The sequence below is a fragment of the Camelus bactrianus genome, chromosome 10 (genome assembly GCF_048773025.1).
Source record: "Camelus bactrianus isolate YW-2024 breed Bactrian camel chromosome 10, ASM4877302v1, whole genome shotgun sequence".
NCBI classification, from domain to species: Eukaryota; Metazoa; Chordata; class Mammalia; order Artiodactyla; family Camelidae; genus Camelus; species Camelus bactrianus.
In genome coordinates this window covers 23,476,524-23,492,001 of record NC_133548.1, presented here as the reverse complement: position 1 = coordinate 23,492,001, position 15,478 = coordinate 23,476,524, and the positions used below count along the sequence as shown (strand labels likewise).

The 15,478-nt window shown below is 34.6% G+C and overlaps 1 protein-coding gene across 3 annotated transcripts in view; it reads left to right on the top strand.

The window, feature by feature from the left end:
* Positions 1-15,478, top strand: part of PDHX (pyruvate dehydrogenase complex component X) — a 65,858-nt gene that overhangs the window by 30,985 nt on the left and 19,395 nt on the right. For all 3 annotated transcript variants that reach the window (XM_010964687.3, XM_045523750.2, XM_074372178.1), the window contains exons 4-6: positions 6,008-6,207; positions 8,976-9,074; positions 15,217-15,391. In XM_010964687.3, coding sequence (XP_010962989.2) covers positions 6,008-6,207; positions 8,976-9,074; positions 15,217-15,391 — 474 coding nt within the window. The remainder of the gene's footprint in view (positions 1-6,007; positions 6,208-8,975; positions 9,075-15,216; positions 15,392-15,478) is intronic.

The following is a 15,478-nucleotide window of genomic DNA, read 5'->3' as shown; positions in this document are numbered from 1 at the left end:
GTCTTCAACAGGATGGAGATTTCTTAAATGTAAAGTTCCTTAAAATCAAGTTCCTTTTTTATTTTTACCTTTTTGTTTATAGCGTTGTATTATCTCTACATAATACGTTTCAAATTCGGATGTTTAAAATATTTTAGTGTTAAGGTCCAGTAGTAGCCAGTGATGATCAAACAACATAGAACTATTTCAACCATGATGAAAGTACTCGGTATTTTGGGTTCCCTAATGGAAAATGAGAAGCATTCTGGCCTGAGGGATGAGAGAAGGCTATTTGAGGTGGAATTCAAAGACAAAGAAGTTAATAGTTTAAGGCTTAGAGCTTTACGATATTAATAGCCATGTTAAAACACATTGTTGAAAATACTTCTTTGGAGGAAATATGAATGGGAGGCTAAAATTTCTGTACCTTTATTAACTGGGAAAATATAAATATTCATACCAAAAATAATTTCTTTCACTAATTTATGCAGCATTTTGAAAAAGATTGTTTGAATTACCATATGTAACAAACTCAGCTACATTTTATTGTGTGTGCTTTTGGCAAACTGTGTTTTTGGCCCTAGTTCTGGATTGTTTGGCTATGAAAGTCTTCCGGAATTGATCGCCTTTTCCACTCAGCAGCTTAGTAATGCGTTTCAAATTACTAACGATGTCATAGGTCAGTAGTGCCTATTCATCTGGCCCCAAAAGCTCTGAAAACGTGTTGCGGGGGGTTGATGATAGCGGCTTTAGCAGCACAAATAGCTGTTTCCTTGCCAGACTGTGTGTGTGTGTGTGTGTGTAGTCTAGAGCTTTGTCGCTTTATTATTGCTTCACATGTGTTTTGGATAATAGGAATGGGAGTATATGCATGTTACAATGTGTGCAATTTTATGGGGGAAAATTATGGAGGAAAAAATTACGGTTGTATTACTGGTGGGGTTTTTTCTTTTTTTTGTTTTTAGCCTTTCACTACACTCCATTCCTAACCGCCCCACTAGCAAACTATGCTTTGTCTTTCATTGTGGAATAATTCTCAAATTAGCACATATAAGGAAATGATTTTTATAGGAATACATATAGGAGATTCTTACTTTCAAATCAAGGAGTTGAATAATTGAGCTTATTCATGGGCAAATGATGATATAAAACTCTAGCTTTTAGTTGCCCACATTTTTGAAAGATTGAATTATAATCTACTTCACTCCAAAGGGATTTATTTCCATAGTCTTTGAGAAGTTTTAGTATTCTGCCCCCTCCACAATTTTATACCCTTCTTTGTACTCACTCATAATTTTTACATCTGAATTCCATTTTAAATATAAAATAATAATTATTATTACATTTAAATTAGAACCAGAAAAAAGCTAAGAAGCTCTTAATAATGTTAATAAAGAATAATTGCTGTCAGTGTAGATAATTTTATGATTTATTTCCAGTTTAGTTCAGTTAATGGGAGCATTATTAAATTCTCATTTAATCACTAGTAAATTGTCCTGCAGAAACCTTAAATTATTATGTATATATCAGTTCATAAGTTTAGTCTTAAACTTATTCATCAAATTGAACAGCAGGTGTTTTAAATGATAAAGTAATAAAATTGAATATTAGGATGACATTTTTGAATTTATTAGAAATTGTCTAGTTTGGCATCAGACGTATTTAAGGTTACTATATGATTTGTCATGCAAGTCAGGATTCTTTTCAGGATAAAAGGGTGTAGGATCCTGTGATTATTTATAATTTTTTAAATTTTAGTTTATTGACTGGCAATACTTTCATTAATAGATATTTATTTTATTGGTAAGCCATTACTCTTCAAAACAATTTTCAAAAGTAGAAATCTTCTGAAACCTAACATCCATTAATATTAAAACAGATTTTTAAAAAACCTTTTATTTATTATCTAAATATTACAGAAACAACAGACCATAATTCTTCTTGGCATTATTCCTATTATTCAACCAATTTCTTAGCTATATCTCACTCCAATACTGTGGCACTGGTGTTTTCTAAAGAATGGATTTTTTTCAATATGGTTTTATTTTATTGTAGGATTCTACTCCCCCCATTTTTTAAAAAATTAAATTGCCTGTAATCTCCTTCAAAGTTGCATTTTATCATTTAAAAGTTAATGGTTGAAATTTGAAGTATTCCACTAAATGGGAGATATTCTCAATTCTAATTTTTTCATATTGAAATGGGTAAATGACATACTGAGATAGTAAATGAGTCTAGGTTCCCTGTGAAATAAAAGCTAACTCATTTGTAATCTTCTCTATTATCTTTTTTAAGCTTCTTTTAAAAAACAGTAGCACTATTTTGAGTTGCTATATGGTAATTTTGATCATGTGAATGTAATTTACAGATTTGGTACTGATCATATGGAATGCTGTCTCTAGTGTAAAACTGCATTTGAATCCTGGCTTTACTAGCCTTGTGATCTTGAGCAAGCTATTTAACCTTTCTGTGCCTCAGTTTCTTTATCTGTAAATGAAAATAGTAATAGCACTTACTTCGTAAGATTATTAAGAGAATTAAATGAGTTAATACTGTGCTTGAACAGTGCCTGGCACTTGAATGCCAGACAAGCTGGTATTCAAGGACTTAATGAATGTTTCTTCTCCCCTCTGCATTTTAGCTTGTCATTGATTTGTTTTCTGATTCATTGTTTCTCATGTGTCTTCATTTTAAATCAGAATTCATTGTGTGTATAAGTTAAATATATATTAGAGAATAAAAATAATTTAAAACTGTAAAATGATTCAAACCATGATGAAAAATCTTTCCTAAGTTTTCAAACCAACCAAGTCAGTCTCCACTAACCATTGTGCATGCTCCTTCAGCGCTCGCTTAGCAGCTCTCAAACTGTTCTGTTTTAAAGAAGAAAAATAGTTAAATAATTGTTCAACTTATTGATTATGTTTAAATGTTAGAATGAATACAGTATTTGCCAGCACCTCTAATGGAGTGGACCCCTTCACATAATTTCTCTGTTGGGAAATACTGCTGTAGATATTTTGTGTCTTCACATCAGCATCTCATACCCTTGGGTACACTGATGAACTCACTGGGGGCTTTAGTTAGCACATCTGCAGGTGACTCATTCCAGCTTATGGGTTGCCTTGGGTATAGAGACCTTATACTAGGGTGAGGGCCTCCGGACAGAATTTAGACTCTATATGTGTCTTATTGAGGAATAGTTTGTCACAGGTCTTACCACCTCAGTGACTCCCATGTTCTAGTGCTGCCAGCCTCACGCTGGGCCTTTAGGTATGACTTTCCAGCCAACGGAGGACACTTCTCTGTAGTTCAGCCTTCATCCACATTGAGTATATTTTTCGTTTTAAAAATAACTTGGAGGAAAACACCACCACGATCATAATAATCCTAATACTACCTTCCCCACTTATGTAGTAGTTACTGGATGTCTGGTATTGTTCTAAGTAACATATATAACTCATTTATTCCTTATAACAACTCTGTGAAGTAGCCACTATTACTGTTTCTATTTTACAGATGAAGAAATAGGCATGGTGAGATAGAGAAACCTCACTCAGGTCACATAACTAGTAAGTAGCAGAGCCAGCCCTGAAAGCCAGGGGATCTATAGAACACCGGGAGGGAAGGCTGGTGCTTTAAAGGAGAAAGACTTACTCAGTTTAAAGAGAAACCAGAGTATAAAATGGCATACTCCAGATCCAATATTTGAGCATTAATGAGCTGTTTTAGCAGAGCTAACTGTAAAACCCCTGCAGTTAATATTTGAGAAATCAGTGACATAAGAGTAGGAGAGTTTTGATCAAGTAAGTCAAGTCCCTGGGAAGACCTGGGCCTTCAAGGTGTCATCACGCTCCAGGTGAAGGCGTGGAGCAGAGCACCCGCACTGCTCACTCAGAGGGAGCGGGACAGCTCACTGGGTCCCTAAACACAGTTTTGAAAAGAGCATTATTTATTCTTCTGTTACTAAATCTACACCAATTTTAAATATTTTTGACCACAACATAGGCAAATGTCTACAGGAAACTAGCACACCTCTAAAAGATCTCTTATTGTATTAAGGGAATAGAAACAGAGAATGATCTTAAATTCATATGGTGGTTTTAAAGGCTTTAAATGGAACTAAATGAGTCATTATTTTCTTTTAACTTCTGTTAATATGTTGAAGTTGTGTGGTAGTATATTATTGTTCATCGTATTTGGGTTTCATGGTTCATGGTATCCTGTTTTATGGAAAAAATGAGAGTAAAGATAACAGTTATTTGATATTTCGATATAGTAAAAATTGAAATGATACTAAATGCTCATTATTGCCCACTTGTGCAGGTGTCAGTAGGTAGGGTGTATGTGGTATCATTGATGTGATGTATTGTAGTAAATGAAACAGAGGGTGAGGTATCAATTTCAGATTCAGTATAGTATCTGATGCAGATTTCAGAAACCTATTGATATATTTAAAATAAAACTTCCTTTTTTTTAAGAGAATGCTTTTTATTTTAGTGATGTTCTTTGCACTTGGATATTGATACTATTTCTAGTTCAGTTTTGATAGGAATTAACATCAGATAGACTTCGTATCATTTCATAATTTTTTCTTTTTTTTAAGAAAACTGGTCATTTTTGTGATTTTTAGTTAGCAGTTCATAAGCAGGTAATTAGGTGTTTTTATAAGAAGAAAAACTGTTAACCTATTGATAATCTTGACTCACCTTTTTGACATAGTAAAGAAAAATGACAAGTCCACAGAAGTAAAACCTTTTTAGGATGTGACACACAACTAAACAAATTGGTTTTGGGTTGTTTAGCATTTTTCCACAGCTTGCAATTCATTAAACATCCTTATTTGGTTTTATATACTCATTTCTTACGTGTATTTTGCTTTCTCGGAGCATTGTTCCTGTTCTCCATCAGTAATTAGTAAACCTAGAAAGCTTCCTAACTCTCAGAACTTATGCTATATTATTTAAAGAATACTGCACATACTAAGCATCAAAATTAGTGTTACTCAGAAATGTCAAGCCCATTTTAGGAGTTACACTTGTTTACTTATAATTACTGTATTAGAGTCTGCAGTCTCATTCTGTTATTCATTAAATTATATCTCTAACGAACCATATTTAAACTAATTGAAAGGAAATAATAGAAAATTTTAAAGGAATGACGTTTTCTTCCAGTACTGAACGTATATTGTCACCTGAAACTTCCCTAGGGACTTCTTTTAATAAGTAAATAAGAGTCAGACCTTTCTTTATAAATTAATTCTGCTGAAATGCTTAAAATATATCTTGAGTTTAAAAAAATCATCTTCAATTTTATTTATGCTTTTAATTGGCATTATCTATGAAAAAGTAGTTAGCTGAGACACCATCATGTTTCTGATGTACTTATAGAAAATTCATGAGGTTTTATTTTATACTCAAGGTTTTGCAGATATACATAAGGGAAAAATTAAATATAGAGAAACACAGAAAGTACACTTAACATTATTAACCAGAATAGTTATCCAGTTCTATCCATACAATGGAATATTCTTTTTTTCCAAAGACTAAATGTACTGAAAAGATTTTCCTTTAAATTAATTTTAGTAAATATGACTAATTTGGAGGAGTTAATCCCTTATGAGGTCTTGGAATTTCTAAGTCATTGCGTGGCAACTGTCTGGGGAAGACAGAAAATTAAGATACGTAACTGCAGTCTCCTTTGTTGGATCTGTATTGATTGACATCCAAAGGAAGATGGTAATGGTAGCTCTTACATATTTGAAGCCTGTCAGAAAAGGAGAGATTCTAAATTTTTTTTTTAAATTTCAGAGGGTAGCATTAGTAACAGGGAGGGGGAGAGTTGTGAAGGAAGAGGTAAGTTGGGGAAGGTAGATGAGGAACATGGAAGGAGCAAGCAGGCTGGCCTGGTAGATTTTAGCTCACATTAAGAGATATTTCTAATCAGTACAGAATTAGCCAGGGTATAAACTACTTCATGAAATCATGAGCCTTTCTATCCCCGCAATTATTTTCTTTTTAAAATATAGGTTGAAGAAGGATCTAAAAATATACGGCTAGGTTCACTAATTGGTTTGCTAGTTGAAGAAGGAGAAGATTGGAAACATGTTGAAATTCCCAAAGACATAGGTCCTCCGTCACCAGCTTCAGAACCATCAGTGCCTCGCCCCTCACCAGAACCACAGGTTTCTACGCCTGTCCAAAAGGAACACACACCGGGGAAACTGCAGTGAGTATGCTTATTTGAATGATGTGAAAAAAAGTTGCAGCCAGTTTAGGGTATTTTAATCATTATCCTATATTTAAAAAAAATCTTTGTCCATTAAGTAGGAAGTTACTGATCTCCCCCTTTTGCTCTTAGGAAACTCAGGTCAAGGAGTGATTATTTTACCACTGTTGTTTATTCCGCAGACAAATAGTATTGAATACCTACTATGTTCCAGGTACTATGAAGACCCTGAACACCCAGTAGAGAGCAAAGCAAACAGTCTGTGTCCACATTGAGCTTGAATGAGGTTTTAGGATGCCAAAGTGGAATTCAGTGCACTAAACTTCATATTGTGTTCCCATTCATGATGTCCTGATTACTGTGAGGTGAATTCCAAGTTCAAATGTATAGCTGATATAAAATGGAATTAGGATTTTAACATGCGTTCCTTTTCTAACTACCCTGCATTTGAGTTTCTGACACAGGTTGGAGCTCAGTTTTATCCAGTTGTTCTGTAACAACACAGATGTTTAGTAAATGTCATTTTACTTTAGCTTTCCATAGCTTTAATTGGTGGGCTCTGAAAATGCTAAGAAGTTTTATTTATTTATTTTAATACTCTTTATAATTATGCATGAAATTACTTTTTTTTTTGTAAAAGGAAGTTCTTTGTAGAAAAAAGGTCCTATTAAGAATGCTTGTGAAATGCAGACCCTTTCGCTTTTTTATTTTTTCCTTTCATTCACCATTGTCAGTTCTCAGAAAAAATTCCCAGTGTGTTTGAAGTACTGACTTTTAACTTTCCATTACCAGGAGAGAGGGTATAGCTCAGTGGTAGAGTGCATGCGTGAGGTCCTGGGTTCAATCTCCAGTATTACCATTAAAATAAATAAATAAATAAATAAATTTCCATTACCACACACAGGGTTTCTGACTCCATTGGCTTGACTCCTATTTCTTTTCTTTCTTTCTTTTTTTTTTTTTTTTTCATTTACCATGAAAATCACAGGGTAGGCTCACGGGTGTTTTGTACTTACTCTCTTTTCCCCTTTGTAGAGGTAATGGTGTGCACTCTTGTCATTCTGCTAAGCTCCATCATTAGAAACTTACATAGGTCTGAGGCCCCACGGTGCAGCTTAAAAACCAGCTGACCTGTGAACCTGCACAGTGTTGGCCCATACAGTGATTTAAAAATTTTTTTTTCAGTTGGTTGGTTACTAGCTAATTTTACGTAAAAATCTAAAACGTTAAGTTTCTCTTGAGAAATCTGAAGATTTGGTACCACTGAGTGCATATTAGCTAGAGTCGTTTCCCTGAAACGCAGCAAGTGCCACATTTGTTCCTCTCCATTTCTGACTTACGAACTTCTGGATCCAGTCCATTTTACTCATTTTCTTTATCTGACTGTGTAGTTGTTTGTGTTTGCTGCTTGGCCTAAAGGTCTTAATTGATGCATAGACACTAGTCATGTGACCTTTGGTGTGCCTCAGTTTCCTTGTCTATACTATCAGCATAACTCTCTTCTGGAGTATATATAAAGTAAAAGTGCTTTCATGTAGATACTAAGGACTTCAGAAAATATATGAAGGATATAATTAATCAAGAACAAAACAAAGAACCCAATTTAAATGGGCAGAGGACTCAAATGTTCATTTCTTCCAAAGAAGATGTGCACATGGTCAATAAGTACACAGAAAGATGTTCAACATTAATAATCACTAGGGGGCTGAAAAACCAGAATGAGATATTACTTCACACTAACTAGAATGGCTATCAAAAAACAGAAAACCCCCCCAAAAAACAAAATAGCAAGTGTTGATAAGGATATAGGGAAATTAGACTTGTGTGCACTGTTGGAGGGAGTGTAAAATGGTGCAGTCACCCTGGAAAATAGTATTGCAGCCCCTCAAAATATTAAAAATAGAATTACCATATGAGCTAGCAATTCCTCTTCTGGATATATACTCAAAAGAATTGAAAGCAAGGATTTGAATATTTCTTCACTTAGTATACCCATGTTCATAGCAGCATTATTCACAATTGCCAATAGATGGAAACATCCCACATGTCCAAAATATGCTGTATATATACACAATGGAATGTTACTCAGTTTTAAAAAGGAAAGAAATGCTGACACACATTATAGCATGGATGAACCTTAATGATACGCTAGGTAAAATAAGACAATCACAAAAGGACAAATAATGTATGATTTCACATATATGAGTTACCTAGAGTAGTCAGGTTGGTAAGGACAGAGAGGAATGATGGTTGCCAGGGGCTGGTGGGAGGGAGGAATGGGGAGTTATTGTTTAATTGGTACAGAGTTTCATTCTGAGAGAATGACAAAGTTCTGGAGATGGGTGGTGGTGATGGTTGCACAACATTGTAATTGTACTTACTGCCACTCAGTTATAATACCTAAAAATGCTTAAGATGGTAAATTTTACATATATTTTACTGTAGTAGGAAATACATGAAGGGACAATATAGTTTTTTTATTGGTGAATGTGATAATGAGTCAAAATAGCTCTCTCCCTGTGAATATGTGTTCTTATTAAAAGAATATTTTGAAATAGTAACTAGTTAAATTTGTATGAAAATTCTTTGATGGTAAAATAAACCAGATTAGTACAGATTATCTTGACTGTGACTGTCTGTGGGCGTCATTGCAGGTTTATTATAAGTTTTTATTGTTCTAATTATCAGCAAAACTGTTGACATTTAGATCTGTTTGAATCAAATATAAGTATTAATTGGTTCCTTTAATCTTCATGTTTTCTTCTTAGGTTCCGTTTAAGTCCAGCTGCCCGTAATATTCTGGAAAAACACGCACTGGATGCTAACCAGGGCACAGCCACTGGCCCTCGAGGGATATTCACTAAGGAGTATGTGTGTGCTTTTTGTAATAACCGATTCCGTTATTTATCATGGTCACCTTTTTCTGAAAGCATTTAAAGAAGGGTTTATTCAGTGTTAGGATTTAAAAGAAAGTGCACTGTTCTTTTGTACTTTTAATTGGTTTTGTCAGTATAAAATTGTATTTTATGCAAGAGTTGTTTTCTGAATAATTATAGCGTTACTGAAAAACAGTTCTAATTTGATGACTAAGCCAGAACCTTAGAAATGGTGATAAATGGGGAAAATTAGAGTGCGAAATGGTGAAGCTTTATATTTTAAGTTCGTATGAGATAATCATGCAATCACATTTAAATTCCTGAAACATGTGCATATACTTTAAGAAAAAATTTCATTATTGTCCATTTGGATTTTGTTCACGTATATGATCAAAGCAATTTCCATATGCAGTTGGGTCTCATTTTAGATTTTCTTTTCTATTCCGTTGATCAGTCTATCCATGAGTAAGTATCTCACTTTTTTAGTACCATACTCCTAATTAGAAATATTTTATAGTGAGCTTTAAAATCTGATAGAGCTATCCTTGCTCTTCTTTTTCGGTAAACCAGTTTTCTTGGTTTATTCTTATTTTATTATTCTTCCAAATGAATTTTAAACAATTTGCCTAGCCCCACGGTCAGGGTTGGGTAGGAGAACTATGGTATTTTTATTGGGATTGTATTACATTTTAAATTAACTTAGGGAGAACTGACATCTTTATGATGTTGAATCTTCCTATTCAAGAACACTGTCTTTCCATTTGTTTAAATTTTGTGGCTTGCAAGAATATATTAAAACAGATGGCCCCTGCTATATTGAAACTTAATCTAGTGGGGAAGACAAAGATTAATCAAACAGGCCTGTGAACTAACATGAAATTGCTCAGGTGGTGCGTGCCACATTTCTATTAGAGTAATACTACGTTTTCACATGAAATTAACGTTTTAAAGCAATATCCTTATTCACTGTTTAATATTGATAAGAAGTGATCAGTAATTTTGGCTAAAATTTTTACAAGTTGAGATAGAGCAAAGGTTGTGAAATTATTAAATGGCAGTGCTAGACTAGATGACTCTTCTTTCTTTTTACTGGGCTATTTAACACTTCACTGAGGCCATTGATTTATTGTTGGCCATTTCTTATAACAAAAGCAATACAGCTTTAATTCTTAAATATTCTCATTTATCTGTATTACAGCCTTACTGATTTGTTAATCAACCACGTGTGTGTGGTTTTCTTAAACACATACTGTGAAGTTTGTGCCATGGTTACATGTTGGAAATCAGCTGTCTGTCCCCTAGCTGAAGAGCAGCATCATAGAGAATGTATTTTTTGTTTAAGGACTTAAAAGTTTCACTTAACCATAAGAAATTAAAATGAAGAATCCTGATAGGCAGTTAAGTCTAGTTTTCTCCCCACATTAATCCTTATTTAGTATCTGCTACTTGTACCTTTATTTTGTTAATCTTCCACCAGTCTCTACTGTAGTAAAAGTGTCTGTAAAAATGGAATGAAACAACTTTCTTCATAACATGGTAGACTTAACCTATATATCTAAAGGATAGATAAAGAGTCTATGCTTAATTCATTAATCGTTAAAAATTTGGTGAAATGTAAAATAATCATAGATGTACCTTAGAAAGATCAATTTTGTAAATTTGTGAAAGATAAATTAGAGGAGAAATAAGACTTGAGTAAATAGAGAAATTAATAGGCTCATAAAGTAATCCCAGTAAGAGATAATGAATCCTTGAGTGTGGGTGGGAATGTGAAAGGGAGATTACTGATGGAGACAGCATTATAAAGATAGAGTCCAGAAGCCTGTAAAGGATAGAATGTGGAGCGTGGACTAGGAGAGCAACAAGTCAAGGAATGAACGTGGGATTCTGGTCCAGGGGATGACATTTTGGCACCATAAATAGAAATGAGGGATATGGGAAAGCATTTGTCTCAATGGAATAACCAGTGTGTTTGGTCTGAAATTTATTGTTAGTGCTGACGAGCTGGATTCCAGATACCAGCCTCAGTGAGGTGAAGATGCATCTCGGGAGATAGTTTGGGACTAGAGAGGTAGGTTTGATAGATAATAAAGTGATAGTTATAATTGGGATCATAAATAGGTAAACTTTTTAGAAGGCAAAACTTCCTGGATATCTCGGAGATGGATAGAAGTCAAGGAAGAAGGGTCTGAGAAAAGGCTCTTGAAGTTGATGACTAGTGACCTTTTGGAGGGCAGTTCAGTGGTGTGACAGCAGTGGGATACAGAATTAGAGTTTTCATCCTGTCTGCTTTCTCTTTCCATATGTGCTTAATACATATGTGATGAACAAATGTCTTTTTAAACCGGGGTTGAACGTTATCATAGTAATCTGACATTTCCTAAGGAGGACAGACGAGTGTTAGCTCGTTGGATACCCTAGGGAAGCACTATTAAAGAGTTACGTGTTTAATATTTTTGCCATCTTTTTTCTGTTACCAAGTCCTTTCCCTGTCCTTATTCTTTAGCTCCCTACCATGAGAGAGTCAACCTTTGGTCTTCAAAATATGACATATTGCAAAAGATTTTATGAGAAAAATGGATTCTTAAAGCATGTGTTATTGAGAATTTTTGCTTTGTATACTACTGAAAATGCCTATGTTTTAAGTTAAACACTGAGATGAGCTTTGGGAAAAATGTCCTGATGTCATCTATAAAAATGTAATCTGCTAAGACTGACAAATTGCAGGCTTTGGCATAAACTCCTCAAATACCTTCACACACATTCTTGAAATACTGAAAGTGCAGGTATGATAGAAAAGTCAATTACAGCTGCTGAAGAGGTGCCACTCACCCATTGTATTTATGAAGGAAATTGCAAGTGTCACGGTTGCTATTTTAATGTTGCATTAAAGCAAACATATCACTAAGAATATACATTATGCAAAAGTATACAGACTTTACTTTCCCTGTACATGTAACTATTTTAAGAAAACGTGCTGGGGACACCGTTGGAGGCAGAACACGCTTAGATTCTTTGCCTGCAGCCTAACTTCTTTGGTATACTTAACATCTTAAATCATAATTGTGGCTAATGTTTGTGTTCATATCACAGCATCGCAAATGTAGTAGGCGTGACCGTAGTCATATCTAGTATGTTGTCAGTGATACTTCTTTTTATAACTAACCCATAGCACATCCAAATGAATTACGAGACCTGGTAGAGTAGGTTCTACAGTAAGTGAATGATCAAAGCATCCTCTGCCATTCTGCAGAAGGGTATGGTGGATCAGTTTTTCTTTTAATTTTTATAGCTTTTGATGTCCACCTAATTCTTCAAGCTTAGGCTGCTTAATTATTTAATGGACAGTAATCATTAAAGTCACTCTCTGCATTACAGAAACTAAATTGTTGGCTGTTATTAAACAATAATTAATATTTTTACTTTATGGAGGTATGTAAGTGTAAAATCAGCAATGAAAGCTTACTGTGACTGGCCAGAATTTATTTTCTTCTTACTCATTTATGATTAATGACTCCTCCTTACTTTAACGGTTGAACCCAAAGTGCCTTTTTCTTGATAAAATAGTAATAGTTATGCTGATAGTAAAATTAAAATGTCTTTATTTAGTGTGACCAACCTTTTTATTTAAGTAGACATATTCAGGCATCATTTTAGATATTTTAGTCTCCTCAAGTGTTCATTGTTTGTTTTTAGCTGATTACTGAGGGTACACTAGTGACCTCTATATAAGGAAATCAATGTGTTTTGGATATGCCATTCTGATGCTAAATGTTAATTTAAAACCCAGATTAATAATAGATTTTGTTAGAAAGAGGTATTTAATTACCTTATATAATGAAGAGGGACTAGTCTTTTTAGGGTGTGACTGGTAAGAGCTCTTAAAAGCTAAATCTCTTTTCTTGAAGGCATTTTTCTGAATCACTAAAAGGCCTTATTTTATATCAGTGCTCACACTTTTATCTGTGTGGCCAGGGCTTTGGTTCATGACGTAAATTCCCAGGGATTATATTGCAGTCATTTACTTCACATGTAAGTGTCATCACAGTTAGCTGGAAATGGTGCTTTGGGTTATAAATATCATAAGTAAATTAAAAATTAACTTCCAATGGAGGTAAGCTTATTGTCAGAATCCTTCACAGTACTTAAGCTCATTCCCTGGGATGCTCGGTCTTTCTGTCATCATTGCCATGTTGTGGCTCATCCTGGGAGAACCAGCAACACCTCCATTATGTTCCTGTCACTTTTTGTGTGATGGGTGAAGGGCCTTTGTCAGGAGGTCCTATTTTTAGCTACATTAGATTAAGTAGATAACATTTCTTCATTCAATCCCAGAATTGCTGTTAATCTGAGATACACTTACTTAATTCTGTTCTGGCCTGTTCTTATGAGAAAAAGTTATCCTGACTGTCTTAGTTTATATTTAATTTACATACTTTGTACATAGGTATTATTAGAAAGATAGCAGGAAATACAGTGGCTTTAGGGTTGGCCATACCTGGCTTTGGTCCCAGCCCTGGGACTTCATCTTTTAACCTTCTCCGTCTTGTTCACTGCACTTCTCACTTCTTCCACACTCTGGCTTTCCTTCTGTTCTTAGAACCCCTAATTCTCTCCCTAAAAACATGGTTTTCCCAGCTGTTCTTGAGACTTGTTCCTTCATGTCATTCCACAGAAATACTACTTCTTCAGGCCTTCCCTGACCATCCTGTTTTAAAATAACACCTCCTCTCACCCATGATTCTCAGTCTCATTACTCTGCTTTATTTTCTTCATAGCACATCGCCATCTATTCATTTGTTGACTTGATTAATCTATAGGATTGGTCTCACCTCCCAGAGGCCTCCTTCAGGTCTTTGCTGTGTGGTCATCTCCGTAGGCAGTTCATAAATGCCTTTTGCTTCTCCAGTGCAAGCAAGAGAATCTTTCTCCATTCATATTTCTTTCAGGAATTCCCTGTTCCTTTTAAAGAGCTTATCTGCTGTGTCTGACCCTTTCAGCATAGTTTGCCTTTTGATTAACTCAATATTAATTGATTTTGGGCCATAATTATGTCTGCAAAATCCATCACCTTTGTCATGTAATGTAACCTAATCATGGAAATGACATCCATCATAGTCACAGGCCCACCCACACTCAAGAGGGATTATATTGGTTATATACACAGGAACAGGAATACTGGGGCCATCTCAGAATTCTGCCTACCATGTGATCATACCAAATCATTATCTAGGTTTAAGAAATTTTAAAAATATAATTTGCCTTTAGATTTGTGTCACCCTGAAGTTGTTTTTAGATTATATAAAACTTTTTTATTTAAAAAATTTTAGATTTGAGACATTTTTAATGTAAAACATTTTTCAAAGTGCTTTTGAACTGTCAGATTAAATTTTTCGAAAAAGCTGTTTTGTTTGAAAAAATATATCACTTTATACCCACTGTAACCTAGAATGGATTGAGAGCTTGACAGACTAGTCTAATTATATCCTTTTAATAAACAAAGACACCTTTGTTTTGCAGAGTAATGCAAAGGCAAGTCAGTTACTCATTAATGATGTTACTGAGTTACTAAATGATGCTGTGGGTTAGATTTATTACATTAGATTGTGTTCATAGCATTTGAGCAGAATTTTAAATGATATGATTTCCTGGCCGTAAACAAGCTGATTTACACTAGAATAAACAATGTTTTAGTAAATATCCTAATGAAAATCATAGGTACAATAAACTTGACGCTTTCTGAATGCAATGTGAAAATTATTTCACAAGTACAAAGAATGAAGGTATGGTTTAATTTATGAATTGCTCATCTACCAAAAGACACCTTCCCTCCCAGAAAAAAGGACTGATTTGCCTTTTGAAAATAACCGTCTACACCAGATACTCTGATAAAATTGTATTTGTTGTTTGGTTTTTAAAATACGCAAATTTGTAGCCATTGGACAAATATGAATCAGTAGAACAGATAAGAATCAAGATTTTCTTGGGTAGCTCAAATAATTCATTTTGCATTATAGCCTTGACATCCGTATATTTCTTTATCTTCCCTTCACATCTGGCCTTCATTTTCTGAAAGTTCTCTTATATTCCTGGTTGCTAATCATGGTTATCTTAATTCCCTTCTTATCTCCAGGGATGCTCTCAAACTGGTCCAGCTGAAACAGATGGGCAAGAGTCCTGAAGCCAGACCCACCCCAACCATTCCAGCCACTCCCACAACACCTTTGCCCCCCCAGGCCACTGCCGTGCCATCTTATCCTCGGCCAATGATTCCACCAGTATCAACTCCTGGACAACCTAATGTAGCGGTAATATCTGAGTAGACTTTTATTTTTCAGATTTAAGTGAAAGAGAAAATAAGAACCATTACAAGTACTTTTACCAGTCTGTTTTAG